Source organism: Dermacentor andersoni, unplaced genomic scaffold (genome assembly GCF_023375885.2).
Source record: "Dermacentor andersoni unplaced genomic scaffold, qqDerAnde1_hic_scaffold ctg00000039.1, whole genome shotgun sequence".
NCBI lineage: Eukaryota > Metazoa > Arthropoda > Arachnida > Ixodida > Ixodidae > Dermacentor > Dermacentor andersoni.
In genome coordinates this window covers 35,751,929-35,775,600 of record NW_027314752.1, presented here as the reverse complement: position 1 = coordinate 35,775,600, position 23,672 = coordinate 35,751,929, and the positions used below count along the sequence as shown (strand labels likewise).

The 23,672-nt window shown below is 45.0% G+C and overlaps 1 protein-coding gene across 1 annotated transcript in view; it reads right to left on the bottom strand.

Annotated features, from left to right (window-relative positions):
- Positions 1–9,230: 9,230 nt before the first annotated feature.
- Positions 9,231–23,672, bottom strand: part of LOC126519841 (uncharacterized) — a 49,235-nt gene continuing 34,793 nt past the window's right edge. The window contains exon 2 of the mRNA XM_072285705.1: positions 9,231–9,355. Coding sequence (XP_072141806.1) covers positions 9,231–9,355 — 125 coding nt within the window. The remainder of the gene's footprint in view (positions 9,356–23,672) is intronic.

Here is a 23,672-nt window from a genome sequence, read left to right as displayed (position 1 = left end):
AACATCACGGCGACGGCGGCAGCTGCAATGCGCCTGAAGTGTTCATATAATTGCCCTTGCGATAAAACATTTGAACAGGCTATGATGAATATATAGGACAGTTTTAACGGCGACCGTGAATGTAGTAGTTAAATATTCCATAAATATATATTTATGTCACTATGCTGAAGCGGTTATGCACGTTAGTTTTCTGGAACTTATATATATATTGAAATCACATGTAGGAATGGGGACACCTTCGCTCTGGGATTTCGACGCATTAGCTGCAATAAAACGGAAGTACATCGCGTTACAGTCTGTTTAATATTATACTACATTTGAAGAGCTCGAAAAATTGCAATACCTAAGGAAATTTTGGAATCCGTTGTTATATAAAACAAAACTAGTTACTTTCCCAAAGCGCCTTTTTGATAACAAGCATATAAATTATTTTTATTCAATGCAGCACGAACATCCTGCCTTAGGATCCAATTGAACCATGTGTACATTCTACAACAAGGACAACCATGGCTAAAACAGTAGGCGCAAGTTTATGGGACAGTTAATTGAGGGTTCTGCACCCCGCTTATTGCTTCTGGGATATAGCGTCCTCTGATGTATTTTAATAAATCAAGTTAGCATACGTGGTGACTGCAGTAATGTCCGTTATAGTTATGGTACGGACGATAAATTCATTTCTTTATTTTTGTGTACTGACTGCACAATTTATTTGAAAGCTGTGCCTAGTGTTTAACGCGCTAATGTGGTGAGGTCTAGATAAATTTCTACAATTTGAGTTTGATATTTTCACGCGGATACTTGAATTTGACTGCGAATTGACTGCGAAACACAGGAGCTCAGTATCAGCGAGGCCACCTTGTATGCGTTTCTGGATCAAGCTATTGCAGAAAACGCTTGCTGAAGTGAGCACATCCATTCAGTTATTATTTCAGCAAGGAGCATAGTGCAGGCTCCTTAAGTGCTTCTTCTTGGCCGCATAGCATGCAGTTCAGAACGAATATTCCAGCTATATATATATATATATATATATATATATATATATATATATATATATATATATATATCTACACCGGGTATTTCCGCCAAGACATTCAACAATTTTTAAAGGTTGCCTGTGGCAGATAACAATAATTCTAGTTTATGAGGTGGTCTACTCGGAGGAGGCGAACATTACCTGCACAAAAAAAGGAACACATCAGCGAATAATTAACAAACGTTCACTAATTCAGTGTTAACTAATTTTCTTATGGCCCGTATTGCAATCTACAAATTCTAGAGGTGGAGTTCGCAAGGCTTGTAACGAATTATCAGGATGACACCAGTGTCGATGTATTTATTCCCGAACATTGCGGAGAAATGCATTGGCGTTCCAGTTGCTTTTGTGCTTGGATACACAAAACAACGTTTTGATAAGAAGGCAACTGGAACGCCTTTCTCGGAAAGGTTATCTATACCTTGCTAATGTTTGTTTGATAATTCAACCCCCATCTATAGAATAACCCAATTAAAGCGAAACCTGCAATTGGAAGCTTGCTGAACAGTCATATGGTTATTTTAATGCCTCACAGACAAGATCCATTGCATAAATTTTCATAATAAACAATGTGGTTGTGCATGATATATGTGTAAACACAGCGGCATCATGCGGCAGCGACAGAGATTAGCAGCGACTGCACATAAAACAACTTCATCAAGTTCACAGTCTAAGCAGCAACCAGCTGCCAACGATTTGTTCATTTCTACAGCAGTGACCCTCTAGAAAAAACTCCTCATCGGTTTGCATGTAAGAAATTGCAAAGGAATCATCTTGACATGTTGACTTTTAAACAAACAAACGTAGTATTCGACAAGCGGCCCAATTACGCCTCCTTAGAGCACCTAACTGAAGCACGTGAGAATGTCACTGGTACAGTAAAAATAATTTATAGAAAACTACTCTAAAGACACAGGAAATGAAAAAAAATATTGCATGGTGAAACAAGAATTATTATGATGTTCACGAATAATTCATGAAAACACTTCACCAAAAAAGAAGCTAACGACGCTCTCCGCTACGCCTGCTAATTGCTACAGCTATTTCCTACTATCCTGACAAAGGCATAAGTTTTGATAACATTTCTCATTTCACCTTTTCCTATAGTACCATGGCACGGGGCTAAATATATCCTGGAAAAGTGCACTAAGCAGCGGGGAGTGCTCTAGAAATAATATTGGCAATGTTGACTACGGCCCCACGGCGGGCTGATTCGTGTTACATTTTTTTAAAGCATGAAGATAACACGAAGGCAGTGTACACCAAGTGAAGCAACGAAATTGCTGGAAGACATCCTTATTTTCAGCAGAGGAAAAGGAGAAAGGGTATGCATTTGAATGGACGAAGCACATAACATCACTTGCAACTAACAACTGCTTTAAGGTTTTAAGTGTCTTGACATGAAGCATCACGTAAGCAGCAAATTTTGCAATGCCGAAATATCAAGTTTTTTTATAAAATGGCCAACCCTTTCTTATCTAAGGTCAGAGTTTATAAGCATTCCTTTGCAATGCTCGAGATATTTACTGCTCCTTTATTAGTCAGTTAATTAATCCACATATGTCTACTAATAAAATATTTATATATCACACATAAGCACCATATTACAAAAAGAACTAGTAGTCTTTTTGGGGTCGCATTTGTTAAATTCTTACCTTGTTCTGCCGTAGTTGCGACGAAACAAATTTGGGAGGCATAAAGAATAGTGTAGCGTCCCGATACCTTTGGGTCCATTTTCTTATCCCCTGCAACATATAAAAAGATTGTTGCAATATTTATTTCATGCAGAAGGAATTAATTTAGAAATGTAGCCAGCTATGCATCTAACTTTCTTGTTTTTCAGCTGGCATAAAACAACAATGAAATCGGACTACGAAACTTTATAGTTGAATAACCATTTTTTTTAAATTCACTGCGATCCATGTACAAGAAAATCATTCTTTCAGGTGCAGGACATTGCGATCAACAATGAAAGCTGAATTCACAGGTCGTGTGGCGTGCCTGATGTCACGCACGAGGAAGCATCGCTTATGAAGCACTACTCCGGGAGATGTTTTTATGGCACAGATTGACGCAGTGACAATGCTTGGGAACCCGCAGACTACCACGAAACTCTATAGTGCGAACAATTTAAACCACAGCATTTCATCCTTAGGACTCCCCAAACCTCCCGAGCAACAGCACTTTCAGTAGGGCCCGGCTATTGCTACTTCCTTACAGCGACAACGCTGTTACAAGTGTCTTCAACGGAGCCAGCTTCCACCTTCGCATTATCATGCACGACCTATCTTTGCAATTTCCTGAGCCATGAGCACGAAGCTACTTTTTTGAAAACTATCCCCTGTATATTTTCTTGACAGAAATACACCTTTTACTGGTTTTCAAATAAGTGTTCGTGCATGGTGTAGCTATTGCTTCATCAAGCTTACTGCAACACACTCTGATTTTGCCTTCTAAGCTGCCGTGCCGAAGAAATGGGCCTAATTTCATTCGTCTCAAGGAGGAGACGAGACCGGGGCGCTATAACGTAAAGCTATTCCCAACTTTTCTATTCCAATTCTGCAATCAGCCCTCCGCGATTGGTCAAAAACTTTTTTGGACCAGACCCACTTCGCCTGTCTGTCACGCGACGTCACGAAAACCGCAATAGCTCCCCCTCTGATATGACTTGTGGACACTGATTATGCATGAATGGACCAAAGAAAATAAGAATAGTCATTTCTGATTCGACGTGTTTTCGCGATTAGCCCTCGACTATTGGTCAAAAGTTTTCAGGCTGCATCCACAACGCCTGCCTGTCACGCGACGTCTCATAACGCGAAAACTTACAGCGTCAAAGTGACATGTATGCGTTAAAGATGTATTAATATGCCGAACAAAACTGAACTTTCTTCTGAATAGCCAAAGGCTGCCCCGTTCTGAAAGGAATGAAAGATGGCTGCCGCTGATCGCTCAAGCACTAGCCACTCACACCTGGCGGAGAGCTTAGGTTTATTTGCGTACAATAAAGCATTTGCGTGTCAGTGTAATGTTTTAGAGCACTTTCCCCTTGTTTACAAACTCGCTTTGCCAACTCTTCTTTGCTGAGGATCCGTTTTAGCGTCATTCCTAAGCTTCCGTTGCATGCCGCCGCGACTGTCGACGAGCGACCGCAAGCTAAGTAAGAAAAAGCGGACCAATCGCAGACGCCGGCACCACCCTCTTCATCCGGTTATCGATATTCAGTGCAGTGGCTCGGCCCCATCAAATCCCTCTCCACTTGAGCATGGTCGAATTAGATAAGACAAGCCGCTCAGTGCAGGCAATATTGTTCGTTTTTCAAGCAAACAAAAGTGACCTCCTATGAACGAGGGGAGGATTTGATTGGTTTGTTCAGACAACCCTGGCGGGTAACCGCCCGATGCTTGCGTCGGCGGTTACGCAAGTTTGACGTCAGGAGATTGGAACAAAAACATATTGGAATAGTTTTACGTTATACAGCCACTAATGTAAATACCCACTGTTACGAACTCGTATGGCAAAAGCGGACTTCAAGACATGTAACGATAACAACCATATTACACAAATTCAAAAATTGAAGCACGCTGGCCATTGTACGTTCAGCACTTCATGGATAGAAGAGTTGAGCGCAAGGTGACTCGGCCAAACTTTCAAAGCAAGCAGAGGGCTTAGAGATAGCATAAGTAATGAGGTACATGATAAACAAACGTAAATACTCGTATGGCTTCATATGGCCTATATCAGGAGCATTTCTTGTTTTGCAGGATATGAAACGAACGCATTTTTTTTCTCTGCGCTGTCAAATTATGCAATGTAACTTACATTTTTCAGAGCAATGAAATCTAGTGATAGCTTGAAAAGCGATGTTAGAAATTAAGCTGCGATGCATGAGAGTTATGCGGCGTGTACAGGCATGCTGTCTTGTTTGGCAGTCAGCATACTCAAAGAATTTGCGACAACTTAGCTCAATTGCGATGGCTTTGATCGATTGTCCGCTGTACGCCAGCGAGTCGTTGCGGCAGGTCCCATCCATGTGGAAGGACGCGTTGGACGTGGCGCCTGGTGAAGTGATTGCATAGCAGGCTGTTGTCGGGGCATAGCGAGGACTTCGGCGTACGTGAGAGGTCCCCGTTGAGGGAGTTGTTGAGGCTGGGTGACGACTTCCGCGTAGCTGAGTGGCACAGCCGTCGGGATCTGTTGGGGCCTGGCCATGACTTCGGCGAAGCTGTGAGGCGCAGCCGCAGGAACACGCTGGTGGTGCTCAGGCAAAACCTCGTGCAGTTCTTGCGCTATGACGCGGCGAAGCGGAGGCGCAAAACTTGGCGTAGGCGCGTGTATCGACTGCGGCTGTGCAAAATCCATCAACGAGAGTTGCCGGGCAACTTCCTCGCGGACGAACGCCTTCATTTCTGCGAGCAACGCTGCCTGGTTGGACATGGCAGCCAAACCAGCGAGGTGTTCGTCACGCGGTAGAGATCGACGGGTCAGTGACCGCTGCCTGCGGAGTTCTTCATAGCTCTGGCACAGTGTGACAATTTCAGCCACAGAGCGTGGACTTTTGGCCAGCAACATGTTAAAGGCGTCGTCTTCTATGCCCTTCAGTATGTTTCGGATTCGATCAGACTCCGCCATGGTCGAATCGACTTTCCTGCATAGATCCAGGACATCTTCGATATAACTGGTGAATGTTTCGCCTGGCTGTTGAGCTCGTTCTCGCAAACGTTGCTCGGCACGCAGCTTGCGAACAGCAGGGCGACCAAATACATCGGCGAGGGAAGTCTTAAATTCCGACCATGTCTGGAACTCTGCTTGATGGTTGTTATACCACAGGCTGGCCACTCCAGCGAGGTAGAACAGAACATGGCTCAATTTGGCTGCTTCATCCCACTTGTTATGGTCGCCTACCCTGTCGTACGCCGTGAGCCATTCGTCCACGTCAGTGTCGTCCGCTCCAGTGTAGATAGGAGGGTCGCGATGACGAGGCACCCCGGGACAAGCAGTGGGTGCAGGAGGAGGCGTTTGCTGGGAGGCGTCTTGGGGCATGGTAGATGGTAGGGTACGGGACCGGAGTTCCAGGATGATCGTCTGAGGTTACCCCGCACACTCCACCAATTCTAAAGGTGTTTATTTGGCCGAGCTCGGGAGCAGCGCAACGTCGACGGGCAGGGCAGTCACAGCTTTTCAGCACGAGAGCCGTTGCTGAGCAGGAGCGCTCGACCCACTAGCGGTTAGAGCCAGTAGCGCTGAACCCACTAGCGTCTCGTCTACAATCTCTTCGCTACAATATATATATATATATATATATATATATATATATATATATATATATTGTTACGTGTAGAAAGACACAGAAGAAAGAGGCTATTTACAGGCTATTTACACTGGACTGGAGCCAGAGCACCAGGCCGACATTCACTCGCGCCAAGGGCACAGACCCACTTCGTCGTCGTTTTCGCGGCGGCTCGTCTCTCGGCAGTAAACTGCAGCAGAGTTGCGTTCCTATATATATAGGAACGCAACTCTGCTGCAGTTTACTGCCCTGCCGAATAAGACACACCACCTGATGTAATAGCCTATCAGTAAACGGGAAAACCACTGAAAAGTACTGGGTATCACACTCATGCGGCAGCAAGAACATGTACAGCACACTCACAAACGAAAAACACCTTACCACGATACACCACACTTACGCGTACACGTGAGTCGATCACGTGTTCAAGGAAATAGTACCACAGTTCATTGGAAACTCGAGTCTTATTATGCTCAACATATACGGTGCTCCGAAGGAAACGCTGGGACCCTTAGACAATTTGGCACAGCAACCGAGGCAGCTGCCTGGAAAAAACGGCATCCACATACTAGGCGTCTACAAGGAAGTGCACAAGTCGTGCCGATACGCCAGACACACTAAAACGCGAACGACCTTGTACAACGGGACACAACATGACTGACTTAGGGTAGCAACGGACCCGACATATCCAACGAGGTTAGGCAGCAGCACTAGCCACGACATGTGTCTCGATTTTGCGCTCGCGTCCAGATTACGGAACGTCGAGTGAGAAAACACTAACGAGAGTCTAGGAAGCGACCACTTCATGCTCGGTATCGCTGCACACGAGAGAAACTTCCCAAGAAGCGAGATACGCTCCACCAAAATCACGAACTGGACCAAGTTAAGCAACGAAAGAGAAACGCTAGAAGTCCAAGCAACAAGCGATTTGGAGAGGTGGGGTAAAGAACTACAGGAAACGGAAGCCAACACACCAAGGAGGTTGTGCTCACCACGGACAATCCGGGAATAGATCCGCGCCTCTTACACATGCGGGAAGTTGACCCTAGTCGCCTGAGATGATGGCGAAGACTGCGGCACGTTAAAATTTGGATAGCGAACCTAACAGAGAGGTAGGGCGCTACGCAAAGCCGTTTGAATGAAAGAACTGGGATTATTTCGGTCACTCCCTCCAAGGAGCGCTGGGTGCTGCTAAGAACATAGGTTATACTCAAACATCTACTAGGTCCGACGCAGAGCAAGAGAGAAAGCAAGCAAACGATAAGCCGAATACTGCCCATATACCAAGGCACATACGATAAGCTATTGTGTGCCTTACAATAGCGATGCATTGGTCTTTCGATACTCGAAACACAGCCAACGGCTGACTACACGGAAATGGAAAACAGCGAGCTTGACCGAGACATCACGCTTTTCGAGCTGACGCGAGCGATCCTAAGACTCATTCGAGACACAACCCAGGGCAATATTGGAATCACCAACAAGTTGCTACGTAAGTTGGATGATGCATGTGTGCAGGCAATACTGAAACTATTCAGTGTACACTGGAAGAGAGGAACGTTACCCGCGGAGTTTAAGCATGCCGAGAACATGCTAACAAAGCCAAAAGCTAAGAACGTCCCTGCTTGGAGAACCTAAAATTTATTCTGCTCACGCCTTGCTTCGCTAATTTGCTGGAATGCGTGATCCTAGAGAGGCTGCACACGCATCTGTCTTCTTGTTGTCTGATGTGTTGTGCGTACAGTGATGCCAAACAGTATGCTTGGCTTTCGGCCCAACTTGTGACCGCCAGACGTGCTTCTGCAGCTGAAACAAGTATTGAATACAGAGACGCCGTTCTGCCCTAAATCACTTCTTGTACTCTGTTTCAAGGGGGATTTTGATAACACGGGCCATTAAGCCATACTAGCCAATCTCAGTAACACGAATTGCGGCCAACTAACTTACAACTACGTCAGTGATTTGCTCACGGACCTTACAGCCACAATAGCACTGGGACATATGGGGTTGCAGCGAGTAGACACATTAAATAGAGGAACGCCACAAGCAGCAGGGCTGTCGCTGATAATTTTCAACGTGGCTATGATGAAACTCCTGGCGAAGCTAGAGTAAATACCCGGGATCAGACGTGCCCTATATGCAGATGACATCAAGATATGGATGGTCGGAGGTTCCATAGATTTACCAGAAGAGGCATACAGGGGACACTAGACGTCATGACAAAATGCACGGAGACAAGCAGACTGCACTGCAAGGTCCTCATAATCAGGAAGCACTCACGAGGAAGATCGAGAACGGTGGCACCAACCATCTAACTTCGAATTCGTCCTAGTGAAATCCACAGGGAGGACATACTTTGTATTCTCACCTTCTCCATTACCATCAGCGTACTTTTTTTTCCATTGCAGGACGAAGGCCTTCGCTTGTGACCTCCAATCACCCCTCTCCGGTGCCAACTCATTCCAGCTTGCCCCAGGAGAAGATACAAAACACGACCACGCGGATCTTTCGCATGATGCAACGACTTACCACCAAGAACACGGGACTCTGGGAACAGGACCTGATCCGAATAGTACAAGCGCTGATTGTGATCCGCATTATTTACTGAGCGCCATATCTAACATTCGCCAATTTGGAAGTGGAGACTGCCGACCGTCTGATACGCAGGGCCTGTAAGCAGGCGCTTGGACTACCACATGGAACGGCCACTTTTCGATTTAAGGAAACAGGGGTGCCAACTCGGCGCAGGAAATCGTAGAAGCTCGACCGGTAACCCAATAGGAAATGCTACAATGCACGTTAGCAGGACGCCGCGCCTTGAAACGTCTTGGATATGCCGTACGGAACACCAGCGCACAGGCATATATCGCAACACGAATGCAGAAAATTAGGAACATGCAACAGAGCTTACACATCGGACGGCGAGAAGCCCAAGCGCAGGCGCTCGTAGGGAAGACCGAGAACCACCACGATGTCGCGCGTGTAGACGCAGCGACCGCCACCAGAAGCACCGTATTCGCCATCAGTGTAGCCTACAATCGACGGACCGAAATGAATGCGTCGTCGGTGTCCGGACCGAGCGCTGCGGAGGCAGAACTAGCGATAGCGTTAGCCGTCAGGACGAGACCGCACTGGGATTGCGTCAGAGTTCTCACAGACTCTCAGGCACCATGCAGACATTTGTACAGGGCCAAATTTTCCAGGGCCGCGATTCGCATTCTGAGTGGCTCCCACCAGCTCCCACCATACACACAAATCGTGGGGACAGTGGGGCACGCGTCCTTGCAAGGTGATCAGCAGGCGAACGCCTACGCTCGAGCGAGTGGGCAGCGGGAGTCACGTGAGCGACGCGCGACCAGTTGCACCTCCGACCGATACCATTAACCTACACGCCCATGTTACAACACTACCGCCTCCTAATGCTCTCATCCGAGAAGAAGGCGTAATATGAAGGAAACTGCAAACACATGCTTGTCCACACTGCAGTGTTTACCACGCCATAAACGCTACGCGGTATTCTTATAAACGCCCACACTGCCATCAATGAGTAATGCACATGGTAAGGGCTTGAGCAAGCACACCACAGCTCACACATAAAACACCGATCTACAATGCAGTGGAAGGCAGCGCTGCTATGGCTCGACGGATCAGCTCAACCTGGTGGATCGAACGAGAAAGGCCGCTAAGGGCGCTCGACTACTGGACTGAGGAGACCACCTACTTCTGAGCGGAAGAGTTACCTACGCTCGCGTCCTCTAATATATACAGTTCATGCTCTATCTCGTGGGAGGGTCTTCGGCATTTCGGCATTTCGGCGAATAGCAATCGTACTTACATCGGTTGCTGCTTTTTGTCCAAATATGGACCGAGTGAACGGTCAAGTATTAGGCCAGTGCACTTCCAATGGTGCGGAGAACGTTAGCTTTCTGGCGATGACGAATAGGACTTCAGGCAGTTGTAGCCAAGCAGATGCCGATGTCTCGGGGTAGTTCTTGTCGCGGGTACTGCGCGTTCTCGCTATTTAACTGTTACTCAGCAAGCACTAAAACACACGAATGAAGAATAGACAAACAAGAGTGCTCGGGTTTGTCTTTTCTTCGTCCGTGCTTTTTAGTACGCGCTGTGTGTAACAGTTATGAAGATGCACCGACTCGCCCCGCTAGCTACTGTACTGCGTTGCCGCTAAACCCTCGCAGTCTCACCTAAGGAATGGGTAAGGGCCGTAGAGGTGGCCGGCTTCTCCGCCATACTAGCCTAGCGGGGCGGTAGTAGGGGTCGCGCAAAACGTCCATCTCCTGTGGGAAATTGCGGGGGGAGTTGCACAGACTTGCGGCACTACATGAACTCGACGTGGGCTCGGCGGATGAACATGACGACAGGCTGCGGCTGCGTATCGAAGCACTTCAGGCTTGGGCTGCAGTGGTTCAGGAACTCCCAGAAACTGCGTGATTCCTTCGCGTAAGATGTCAGCGATTGAGGCCGCTTGCGCATATGAAGAAGGGAGCAACTTCTGCACATCTGTCACATCATTTCTGATGGTCTCCCGCAGGTCGTCGGTACATTGAACTTGGACGCCTGCTTAATTTCTCTTGAGCGTACAGCAATTCTATCATCCGTTCCGCATTTCTCGATGTCTTTCGCCTCTGCACGAAGCTATTCAGTGACCTCTGGCGGGTTTCGTATCAATGCAGCGAAAATGTTTTGCTCCACGCCTCGTATCAAAAACCCGACCTTAATTTTCCTGGTCATGTCTCGGCAGGCGTGACGAAAGAGCCGGATCAATTCCTCCGCAATGATTGTAACGTTCGAGTTGGGAAGTTGCACTAGAATTTCTAGCAGAACTTGAGTTTATCCGCGTCGGACAACGCTGGTGAACAACGTAAGGAAGCTGGTGGAGAAGCGGTTCCGGATCATTAGATTGGGCTGCCGAAATCCATACAATCTTTTTGCGGCGTCTGACAATTAGAAATATACTTGGTGAAGTTTGTCTTCATACGCTCTGTTGTTGTACGCTGACGCTGCTTTGAATGTCTCCAGAAAGGTTTTGGGTCTGCCAACGAAGCTTCATAGAAGAAAGGGGGCTCGCAGTGTTGTAAACACACCATGGCTGCTGGCAAAGAAGGGTCTGTCATTAAGGCGCCCGGCTTCCTCTTTGTCTTCGTGGTCATCTCGTCTGGAAGCGTGAATTCCGAGGGTAAGTTGGGTAGTTGCAAGATAGCTTGATGATTTGACGCGATGTTGGTGTTGTCTTCGCGGTTCAGGCTTGAATAACAGAATCCCTGAAGCGGCCGACACAGGAACACAGAAGCATCTCGCCTAAATGTCACATTGTAGTTACGATGAAGGACGACGCAGTGTCAAAGCTGACTTACAAATTTAACACTTTACTGGGCGAACTTGTGCCCGGCAAGAAATGTAACGCTTAAGCACAAGGATAGAGGCAAGCGAAGTCGGTGATCGTAGAAAATCTGATCAGCGTATTAAACGTGTCGGCTTCTGTGCACGACTCGTCGTTTGTTCTAGCGTAATCGCTGGCGCTCGCGTAGGCTTCGGAAAGTACAGCACCATCCGCGTCGCCCATACAATGTGATTACAAGTTTCTGTGACATAACAGGCACAACATAGGTCAGCTACAATAAGTAAGAATGTTCTGGCACACGCAGGTGCGTCTTGTGCCGAGTGATAACGCTTAACATTTGTTAGCCAATAAAAAATCAGTCACCAGTAAAAACAAAGCACAGGTTTCAATATTGCAGCGACCTGATCAGGATGGTGCCACGGGAGTAGTACTGATCCAAGAGAAACACACTTCTTTCGTTTATGAGATTATTGACCATGAAATCATTTCAAACATTCCCTTACTTTCACTATCTGCTCGCCATCATATAATGCAAAAAAAGTCGCTGTTTCGCCCGAAAAGCGAACGACAAATTGCGATAGCAAATTAGTAGATAGCTATCCGAAGTAGGAATAATAGCTTTATAGGCCATATGAGAATATAAACATTCGCCTAATAACTAAATTAACAAGTAATGTGTAAGTGCGACTGAACGAGGACGTAGAAAGAAACAGTCTTTCTACGTAGTCACGCTTACACATTCTATTACGAACTGAAACCAACTAGTCCGCCAACGTGTTTTAACTAAAGTAAGAAGCACGGCCTCACCTACGCACAGGTAAACGTGAACACATCTCGCTCGATGAGCGCCGCCACTCGCTGTGAGAGTCCTCGATTTAGGAATCACGGAAACAGCAGCGATCGAATTGACCTTCGTGCATCTCCGGCTTCAGCGTGAAGGAAACACCGTAAGCATTGTACATACGAAGATACCAACACCACGCGCTCTCAGCAAACGTCGCAGATCGCCTTCAAGAGACGGTGCCTGCGCGGCGGCGCCGTAAGCAGCAGCCGCAGGCGCAAAAATCACCCCATATCCTTCGTCTCACCTGGATGTCTTACGCGCGACGGGAGAGGCTTTCGGCACGCCCTACTCGCTCGCACCCGCGAGTATGATAGTGATCTAAAGAAAGGAAGGACGCTGGATCCTGCAACCCGTGAGGGAGCACGGCGAAGCGTCGTCAGGGGAGAGGGAGTGGGAAATGAAAGATGACAGAGAAAGAGGGACGCGAGTATAGGACGTAATAGGACGCGTTAGCCTGCTCACTCTCGCACGCTTTCACTCGACAAACAGCACACGGTGCGCAGTTTCAAAGCCCTTTGTCTTTAAATGGAACATCACGGCGACGGCGGCAGCTGCAATGCGCCTGAAGTGTTCATATAATTGCCCTTGCGATAAAACATTTGAACAGGCTATGATGAATATATAGGACAGTTTTAACGGCGACCGTGAATGTAGTAGTTAAATATTCCATAAATATATATTTATGTCACTATGCTGAAGCGGTTATGCACGTTAGTTTTCTGGAACTTATATATATATTGAAATCACATGTAGGAATGGGGACACCTTCGCTCTGGGATTTCGACGCATTAGCTGCAATAAAACGGAAGTACATCGCGTTACAGTCTGTTTAATATTATACTACATTTGAAGAGCTCGAAAAATTGCAATACCTAAGGAAATATTGGAATCCGTTGTTATATAAAACAAAACTAGTTACTTTCCCAAAGCGCCTTTTTGATAACAAGCATATAAATTATTTTTATTCAATGCAGCACGAACATCCTGCCTTAGGATCCAATTGAACCATGTGTACATTCTACAACAAGGACAACCATGGCTAAAACAGTAGGCGCAAGTTTATGGGACAGTTAATTGAGGGTTCTGCACCCCGCTTATTGCTTCTGGGATATAGCGTCCTCTGATGTATTTTAATAAATCAAGTTAGCATACGTGGTGACTGCAGTAATGTCCGTTATAGTTATGGTACGGACGATAAATTCATTTCTTTATTTTTGTGTACTGACTGCACAATTTATTTGAAAGCTGTGCCTAGTGTTTAACGCGCTAATGTGGTGAGGTCTAGATAAATTTCTACAATTTGAGTTTGATATTTTCACGCGGATACTTGAATTTGACTGCGAATTGACTGCGAAACACAGGAGCTCAGTATCAGCGAGGCCACCTTGTATGCGTTTCTGGATCAAGCTATTGCAGAAAACGCTTGCTGAAGTGAGCACATCCATTCAGTTATTATTTCAGCAAGGAGCATAGTGCAGGCTCCTTAAGTGCTTCTTCTTGGCCGCATAGCATGCAGTTCAGAACGAATATTACAGCTATATATATATATATATATATATATATATATATATATATATATATATATATATATATATATATATATAGATATATATATATCTACACCGGGTATTTCCGCCAAGACATTCAACAATTTTTAAAGGTTGCCTGTGGCAGATAACAATAATTCTAGTTTATGTGGTGGTCTACTCGGAGGAGGCGAACATTACCTGCACAAAAAAAGGAACACATCAGCGAATAATTAACAAACGTTCACTAATTCAGTGTTAACTAATTTTCTTATGGCCCGTATTGCAATCTACAAATTCTAGAGGTGGAGTTCGCAAGGCTTGTAACGAATTATCAGGATGACACCAGTGTCGATGTATTTATTCCCGAACATTGCGGAGAAATGCATTGGCGTTCCAGTTGCTTTTGTGCTTGGATACACAAAACAACGTTTTGATAAGAAGGCAACTGGAACGCCTTTCTCGGAAAGGTTATCTATACCTTGCTAATGTTTGTTTGATAATTCAACCCCCATCTATAGAATAACCCAATTAAAGCGAAACCTGCAATTGGAAGCTTGCTGAACAGTCATATGGTTATTTTAATGCCTCACAGACAAGATCCATTGCATAAATTTTTATAATAAACAATGTGGTTGTGCATGATATATGTGTAAACACAGCGGCATCATGCGGCAGCGACAGAGATTAGCAGCGACTGCACATAAAACAACTTCATCAAGTTCACAGTCTAAGCAGCAACCAGCTGCCAACGATTTGTTCATTTCTACAGCAGTGACCCTCTAGAAAAAACTCCTCATCGGTTTGCATGTAAGAAATTGCAAAGGAATCATCTTGACATGTTGACTTTTAAACAAACAAACGTAGTATTCGACAAGCGGCCCAATTACGCCTCCTTAGAGCACCTAACTGAAGCACGTGAGAATGTCACTGGTACAGTAAAAATAATTTATAGAAAACTACTCTAAAGACACAGGAAATGAAAAAAAATATTGCATGGTGAAACAAGAATTATTATGATGTTCACGAATAATTCATGAAAACACTTCACCAAAAAAGAAGCTAACGACGCTCTCCGCTACGCCTGCTAATTGCTACAGCTATTTCCTACTATCCTGACAAAGGCATAAGTTTTGATAACATTTCTCATTTCACCTTTTCCTATAGTACCATGGCACGGGGCTAAATATATCCTGGAAAAGTGCACTAAGCAGCGGGGAGTGCTCTAGAAATAATATTGGCAATGTTGACTACGGCCCCACGGCGGGCTGATTCGTGTTACATTTTTTTAAAGCATGAAGATAACACGAAGGCAGTGTACACCAAGTGAAGCAACGAAATTGCTGGAAGACATCCTTATTTTCAGCAGAGGAAAAGGAGAAAGGGTATGCATTTGAATGGACGAAGCACATAACATCACTTGCAACTAACAACTGCTTTAAGGTTTTAAGTGTCTTGACATGAAGCATCACGTAAGCAGCAAATTTTGCAATGCCGAAATATCAAGTTTTTTTATAAAATGGCCAACCCTTTCTTATCTAAGGTCAGAGTTTATAAGCATTCCTTTGCAATGCTCGAGATATTTACTGCTCCTTTATTAGTCAGTTAATTAATCCACATATGTCTACTAATAAAATATTTATATATCACACATAAGCACCATATTACAAAAAGAACTAGTAGTCTTTTTGGGGTCGCATTTGTTAAATTCTTACCTTGTTCTGCCGTAGTTGCGACGAAACAAATTTGGGAGGCATAAAGAATAGTGTAGCGTCCCGATACCTTTGGGTCCATTTTCTTATCCCCTGCAACATATAAAAAGATTGTTGCAATATTTATTTCATGCAGAAGGAATTAATTTAGAAATGTAGCCAGCTATGCATCTAACTTTCTTGTTTTTCAGCTGGCATAAAACAACAATGAAATCGGACTACGAAACTTTATAGTTGAATAACCATTTTTTTTAAATTCACTGCGATCCATGTACAAGAAAATCATTCTTTCAGGTGCAGGACATTGCGATCAACAATGAAAGCTGAATTCACAGGTCGTGTGGCGTGCCTGATGTCACGCACGAGGAAGCATCGCTTATGAAGCACTACTCCGGGAGATGTTTTTATGGCACAGATTGACGCAGTGACAATGCTTGGGAACCCGCAGACTACCACGAAACTCTATAGTGCGAACAATTTAAACCACAGCATTTCATCCTTAGGACTCCCCAAACCTCCCGAGCAACAGCACTTTCAGTAGGGCCCGGCTATTGCTACTTCCTTACAGCGACAACGCTGTTACAAGTGTCTTCAACGGAGCCAGCTTCCACCTTCGCATTATCATGCACGACCTATCTTTGCAATTTCCTGAGCCATGAGCACGAAGCTACTTTTTTGAAAACTATCCCCTGTATATTTTCTTGACAGAAATACACCTTTTACTGGTTTTCAAATAAGTGTTCGTGCATGGTGTAGCTATTGCTTCATCAAGCTTACTGCAACACACTCTGATTTTGCCTTCTAAGCTGCCGTGCCGAAGAAATGGGCCTAATTTCATTCGTCTCAAGGAGGAGACGAGACCGGGGCGCTATAACGTAAAGCTATTCCCAACTTTTCTATTCCAATTCTGCAATCAGCCCTCCGCGATTGGTCAAAAACTTTTTTGGACCAGACCCACTTCGCCTGTCTGTCACGCGACGTCACGAAAACCGCAATAGCTCCCCCTCTGATATGACTTGTGGACACTGATTATGCATGAATGGACCAAAGAAAATAAGAATAGTCATTTCTGATTCGACGTGTTTTCGCGATTAGCCCTCGACTATTGGTCAAAAGTTTTCAGGCTGCATCCACAACGCCTGCCTGTCACGCGACGTCTCATAACGCGAAAACTTACAGCGTCAAAGTGACATGTATGCGTTAAAGATGTATTAATATGCCGAACAAAACTGAACTTTCTTCTGAATAGCCAAAGGCTGCCCCGTTCTGAAAGGAATGAAAGATGGCTGCCGCTGATCGCTCAAGCACTAGCCACTCACACCTGGCGGAGAGCTTAGGTTTATTTGCGTACAATAAAGCATTTGCGTGTCAGTGTAATGTTTTAGAGCACTTTCCCCTTGTTTACAAACTCGCTTTGCCAACTCTTCTTTGCTGAGGATCCGTTTTAGCGTCATTCCTAAGCTTCCGTTGCATGCCGCCGCGACTGTCGACGAGCGACCGCAAGCTAAGTAAGAAAAAGCGGACCAATCGCAGACGCCGGCACCACCCTCTTCATCCGGTTATCGATATTCAGTGCAGTGGCTCGGCCCCATCAAATCCCTCTCCACTTGAGCATGGTCGAATTAGATAAGACAAGCCGCTCAGTGCAGGCAATATTGTTCGTTTTTCAAGCAAACAAAAGTGACCTCCTATGAACGAGGGGAGGATTTGATTGGTTTGTTCAGACAACCCTGGCGGGTAACCGCCCGATGCTTGCGTCGGCGGTTACGCAAGTTTGACGTCAGGAGATTGGAACAAAAACATATTGGAATAGTTTTACGTTATACAGCCACTAATGTAAATACCCACTGTTACGAACTCGTATGGCAAAAGCGGACTTCAAGACATGTAACGATAACAACCATATTACACAAATTCAAAAATTGAAGCACGCTGGCCATTGTACGTTCAGCACTTCATGGATAGAAGAGTTGAGCGCAAGGTGACTCGGCCAAACTTTCAAAGCAAGCAGAGCGCTTAGAGATAGCATAAGTAATGAGGTACATGATAAACAAACGTAAATACTCGTATGGCTTCATATGGCCTATATCAGGAGCATTTCTTGTTTTGCAGGATATGAAACGAACGCATTTTTTTTCTCTGCGCTGTCAAATTATGCAATGTAACTTACATTTTTCAGAGCAATGAAATCTAGTGATAGCTTGAAAAGCGATGTTAGAAATTAAGCTGCGATGCATGAGAGTTATGCGGCGTGTACAGGCATGCTGTCTTGTTTGGCAGTCAGCATACTCAAAGAATTTGCGACAACTTAGCTCAATTGCGATGGCTTTTCGATGCGGAAGCGCCATGTTCAATATCATCGTTTAATAGGTGGCCTAGAATGTGGACGTGTTTTGCTCCATGTTACAAACACTTGTGGGTGCCCTGCACTTGCTAGGAAAATAATGGTGAATCACGTTAATCTGTGTACTCTTCAACTTACATAAATAACAAATTGGTAAGGCGTTTCTGACAGTATTGCATTTCCTAATACACAAGTATGCGCAAATCGTATGCAATGTGCCACTTGCACTTCCCTTTATGAAGCACGTACACAACGGCGAATTTGCAGCTAACAAATATTTAAATACAAATTTTTCCACAGAAGAGAGAAATTTTATGAAAGAGTTTAATCCTATAACGTAGGAATACTTACCCACATAAGCGTTGATGACTAAGAGGGGTCCCTGCTTGCCTCCCGGTCTCACATGCATGTAGGTACGGTTTCTGGAAATCAAAAGTAATACGTGTGCTATAGAAATAGCGCCTTGAGAACAAGTGCAACTATTGCGAATCCTTAATGTAGCTCGGTAGGTATGTAAGGATTCGATTTAATTGTGTTGCAAATGTTGTCCCTCTTTTTAGAGGCCAGTTAGTGGGATAGAATGATTTTCCAAGAACTAGATACAGCCCTAGCTTGCGCCTGCGTTCAGTGCAGATGACGTCGAAAATAAAAAAAAAAGTACCACTGGACGCAACAGCGCGCTCCGCTGAATGAGCTCTGCATCTTGGCTTTCACTACTGGCATGAGCGCTGTGCACGCCTACATTAGTTTTCCTTCTGATTAGGTTTGTGTATACGCCGCCGTGACGAACACAATGGTCTAAGTGGAACGCGCACAGTAAACGTCAAGCTCAGTTTGTTGTACCCTTTTTCTAGAGGCTGACAAATGCAAGCGGTTTTCCTTTATTCGGATCCCTGTGCACTATCGACGCCCGCAACGCCACTGGCGCACTCCTCATCATGCCTGCAACGGGAGGCGCATTCATCAAAGTGTTAAATTTTCCTACCACTTGAAACGCTTCGTTTTCGGGTGAAACTGCCATATTGCTATACTTCACTTTTCAGGTGGTGTGCGAATGTTTCATAAAATATATGTGTTGGTGGTTATGTTTGGCTAAATTAAAACAAATCTAACACGAAGTAAAGAGCGTTAGATCTTGTTATTTTTAAGCTCCTTTCTCTATGAAGTTTATGCCCTTGACTTATCGATGAAGGAAACCATCTGACATTGCGGAGGAAGTGGAGATAAAACATGTTGCTCATTGTAAAATTAGGATGTGAAGAATAAGTGGTGGCTGACTGCTCTATCTTAGAAACTGTTTTATTCTTAGTGTTCGGAAATTATAATTTGAATATATAGGAACACTCTGCGAACACTCTGGGAATACTGTGTCTACAGCTGACAGTAATATATACCTAATGTGCAAAGAGCTATTCCACGTGTACGAATGACCCATCGCCTAAAAACTAAATTCGGCTGAGAAATGCTAATAGGTTCCTGCTATACAAAAAAAAATATTGACACGTGTACTTATCTTTATCGGGCGACCACGTTTCGCCCCCTAACAAATGTAATCGCACAGCGCGGGACGCGCCTGCATGTATCCGAAGTTTCTGGAAAGTTATCGATACTTCTACTCGGCTGTCTGTTGTCGCCGAACCTTGTGTTATCTGATTTCATCGCGTGACACGAATGGTGTAGAACTTTGTGGAAGGCACGCGGGTCCTAACGATTGGTCTGGAACATTCGACGACTGCTCTATAAAAGCCGACGCGCTTGACCCGCTGATCAGATTTTCGACGATCGCCGACTGTGTTTGCCGCTATCGTTGTGCTTTAAGTGTAGCCTGTTTTGTGGGCACAGGTTCGCCCAATAAAAGCTAGTTTTGTCCTTCACAGTACTGCTACTGTGTTCTTTAACGTCACTACCACGTGACAATATTGTACTTTCAGTAAAATATGACAGCACGACGAAACGTACAAGTTTTCATTTGCAATTTAGCTTTAGCAGCACTTACCCCCCAGTAACAGCAAGATTGTTGCGAACTATACTGCAGGAGTACCTGTCGTAGCCCTGAATATAGATGTCATCAAGGCATGTTCGTGTGCTATAGCTGTATCAACAGGTTTCGGTATTTTTCTGAGCTGAATAATTAACGCAATTTTAACTGCGCGCTAACATAACCCCGACTGAACACCGTTATTTATTATAGGCTGTTTGCAACCCCTAAAAATTGACCAGTACCGTCAGTAGCGGCCTTTGTGACCTAATGTGCGAATTAGATACAGGGAATTGAAAATATTCACAACGAATGTACCTAGAGAGAAGTTCATTAACTGGTCACATTAGGGCTCACAGATTGAGCACGCAATATCGAGCCCTAGTGAAGTCACGTCTGCTTAGTAGACATCATAAGACTAGTATCAATTTTTTCATATTGGTTAATAAACAGAATTAAAGGAACTTATTTTTGGGCCTGAAACGAAACATCGCATCATGACGTTCTGGCGCTCCCTCCGGCTCGTACGCTTGTTTGTTATGTTGCAAAATTTGTGCGAATCTGTAAATCACGTAACCAAATGAGTCGCAACGAATTCCAAGACATCAGCATGCTCTGCTCACTCGTGACCACCTTCTGTGTTAAGACTTCCTGACACATGCGCGTTCTGGAAAACAAAACAGCTCATCTGCAGAGAAGCTCTTAAATTACATTGGGCGCTCTGAATCTTACTAATCCTTTTTAAGGGTCTCAAATTAGAGGGCCTTTATCTAATATGAATGGCATGGCTAGAGAACATCATGAGGGAATTATGAAAATTATTATTAGAAGAAAGGAGATGATGCAGTAAGAATAACAAAAATAAAGGATATACAAGTCCATGTTCATTTGCAACCTATATCTCACGTACATGCACACAAAAAGAATAAGGGAGCCCTAAATCGGAACCTAATATTACCTACCGGTCAATTCGCGGTTCCTTTCTTTGTTCCACCTGGTAACAAAGAAAACAAAGCGGCTATAATGATGACATTCATTACAAGAATGACAATTTGTAGTGTATTTCATAGCGCACAAACGAGACTGCAATACACTAAACCCCTCGTTATCCATCAAGCGAATAACGACGGAAATTTAAAGACCAGGAAGTCTGCAATGCGAAAATGCAAGCATTATATTTATGTTACGCTTATTTGGACATCGCGTAACAGTGTGCCTGCCTGTCCACGCTTTGCAACAATTTTACTCTTCAGCCACAACCTTAGATTTAACACGCGATAGAAGTGTCCCTAACTGGAAAATCCGAAGTGAATGACTGATATACGCAGACGTGACCATGCACTCCATCTCGGATCCAGACGTGTCGTCGCGCACATATAACGCCTTCACTCAGGAATTAGGACGGAATGTCGAGAACCGCATGAATTGTACACAGTTTCGTGCCAAGGTACTGGAGACTCAGTTGAATGCAAGTCAAGGTGGCAGAGTGGCTATGTGAGCATTTTATCTTGAGTAACCATAATTAGAGGACCTAAACATAATGCTAAGCTTTCTCGCAAAAAATTGGGTCACCAATTCCAATGATGCTCAAGGTAATTATTGGTTGCAGGGAAGAAAAATATCCGCAATTGCTCCCGAAACGCGCTACCTACGTCAAAGGTGGTACTGAGTCCACCAAGGTGATCGTCTGTAGCAATAAAATTTACTCATAACTAAAATCGAGATGCATTGGCCAGGTATAATGTTCAATTTACCATATGACTAATGTTCATGGTCGGTTCCTTGCCACCACAGCACGGAAATGCCAACAATAGGTGGCGTACACAAATATGCAATATGTCGTCATAAAAGCATAGATGCATGTATATATATCGTCACGCAACAGTGACGGGAAAGAACACAGTAGCAATACTGTGAATGACGATGCTAACTTTTATTGGATGAACCTGTGCCCACAAAAACAGGCTACACTTAAAGCACAACGGTAGTGGCCGATACATTCCGCGATCGTCGAAATCTGATCTGCCGTTCAAGCGCGTCGGCTTTTACACATGAACAATCGAAGGTTCCAGAGTAGTCGCTGGTGCTCACGTGTCTTGCAGGAAATTCTACACAATTCGCGTCGCACATGCAGTGAGATTACAGAAGCTTTGGTGACAACAGAAAACGGGTAGAAAGATCGGTAACATTCGAGAAACTTTCGTTACATCTGCGCGTGTCTGGCGCTTAGCGGTAACATTTGTCAGACGGTGAAAAACGGTCACCCGAAATAAATGAACAAGTGCATGCGTCCAAAAAGAATATATATATGTAAGACAACGTTTAGGCTGTCGGACTCTTTATTCTCTGGAGCGAGTGCCCCACGACAGAGGCCCAAAGCGATAACTGTAAGCGCAGATGTTACGGTGAAGCATAGGAATAGTGCTCCCACTAATTTGCCCGTGAACGCAATTGGCCAGCCAGGCCGCAGCTTAGCCCGGAAGGGAACACCGAACAAATCGTTTGAGACGCGAGACCTGAACTATCTTCAAACCACGTTAACGATGGTCCGAAGAAACCTCGACGGGAGTAATAGAAGAGTTCACTAGGGATGTTTGTTCATTATTAATGTATGGTTCATGGAGGCGTGATTCAGATTTCGTACAGAATCCGAGTGTATGAACGGGCATCCAAAGGAGCACGTCGTCTCCATGAAGAAAGCAGACGTAGCGACGAGAGATGTAGTAACGCTGCTTGCGATCCAGCTGGCTGCCTTCTTTGCTGACGCAAGCACGTTGCCGGCATTCGTGAAGTCTCAAGAGGAACTAACTGTTCGGGTGTGCTTGCCGAGGTGTCAGTTGGGGAACTTAAGAAAGCGGCGTCGGTGGTGAAGGTTGGCGAACGGAAGTAAACCATGCAGAAAGGTGAGCACCCCGTAATTCGTTGGGCAGCGGTGTTGTGAGCAAACGTCACAAGCGGCAAAAGTTTGTCCCCGTTGTCGGGGTTTGGCCCGATATACATTGATATCATATCCATTAGTGTGCGATGAAACCGCTCTGTTAAACAATTTGAGTATAGCATGCAGATGTCGTCTTAGGAACTGTGCCACAATCTCTGAGGACTTCTTTGATGATGGTTGACGTGAATGTTTTGCCGCGATCACTAAACAGTATACGAGGTGCACCATGATGCAGAACAACAGCGTCCAGAGTGAGTGAGTGAGTGAGTGAGTGAGTGAGTGAGTGAGTGAGTGAGTGAGTGAAAACTTTACTGAGCTCTAACAATTGTTTTTCTGCGGCTGTGGCGGACTCGTCAGGGTAGCCTTCCTCCTTGTGTCTTCCCCGCTGGTCTTCACCCGCTCCGTCGTCCGTCCTCTATCGCATTGGCTGGCTGCCCTCAGTCCAGGGCTCCAGTGGCCTCTGCTGTCCGTCGTGCACGCCGCACTAGACCTAGCTGGTCTTCGCAGCGGCCGCTGGACAGCAGTACCTGCCATTGCTCCGCACTTGGGTGTGATATGTGATATGTTTATGTTATATGTGATATGTTTCGCAACGCCGAACTGCAACCTGATTTATCCAAGTGCAACTTCGGACGTCAGAACCTACGT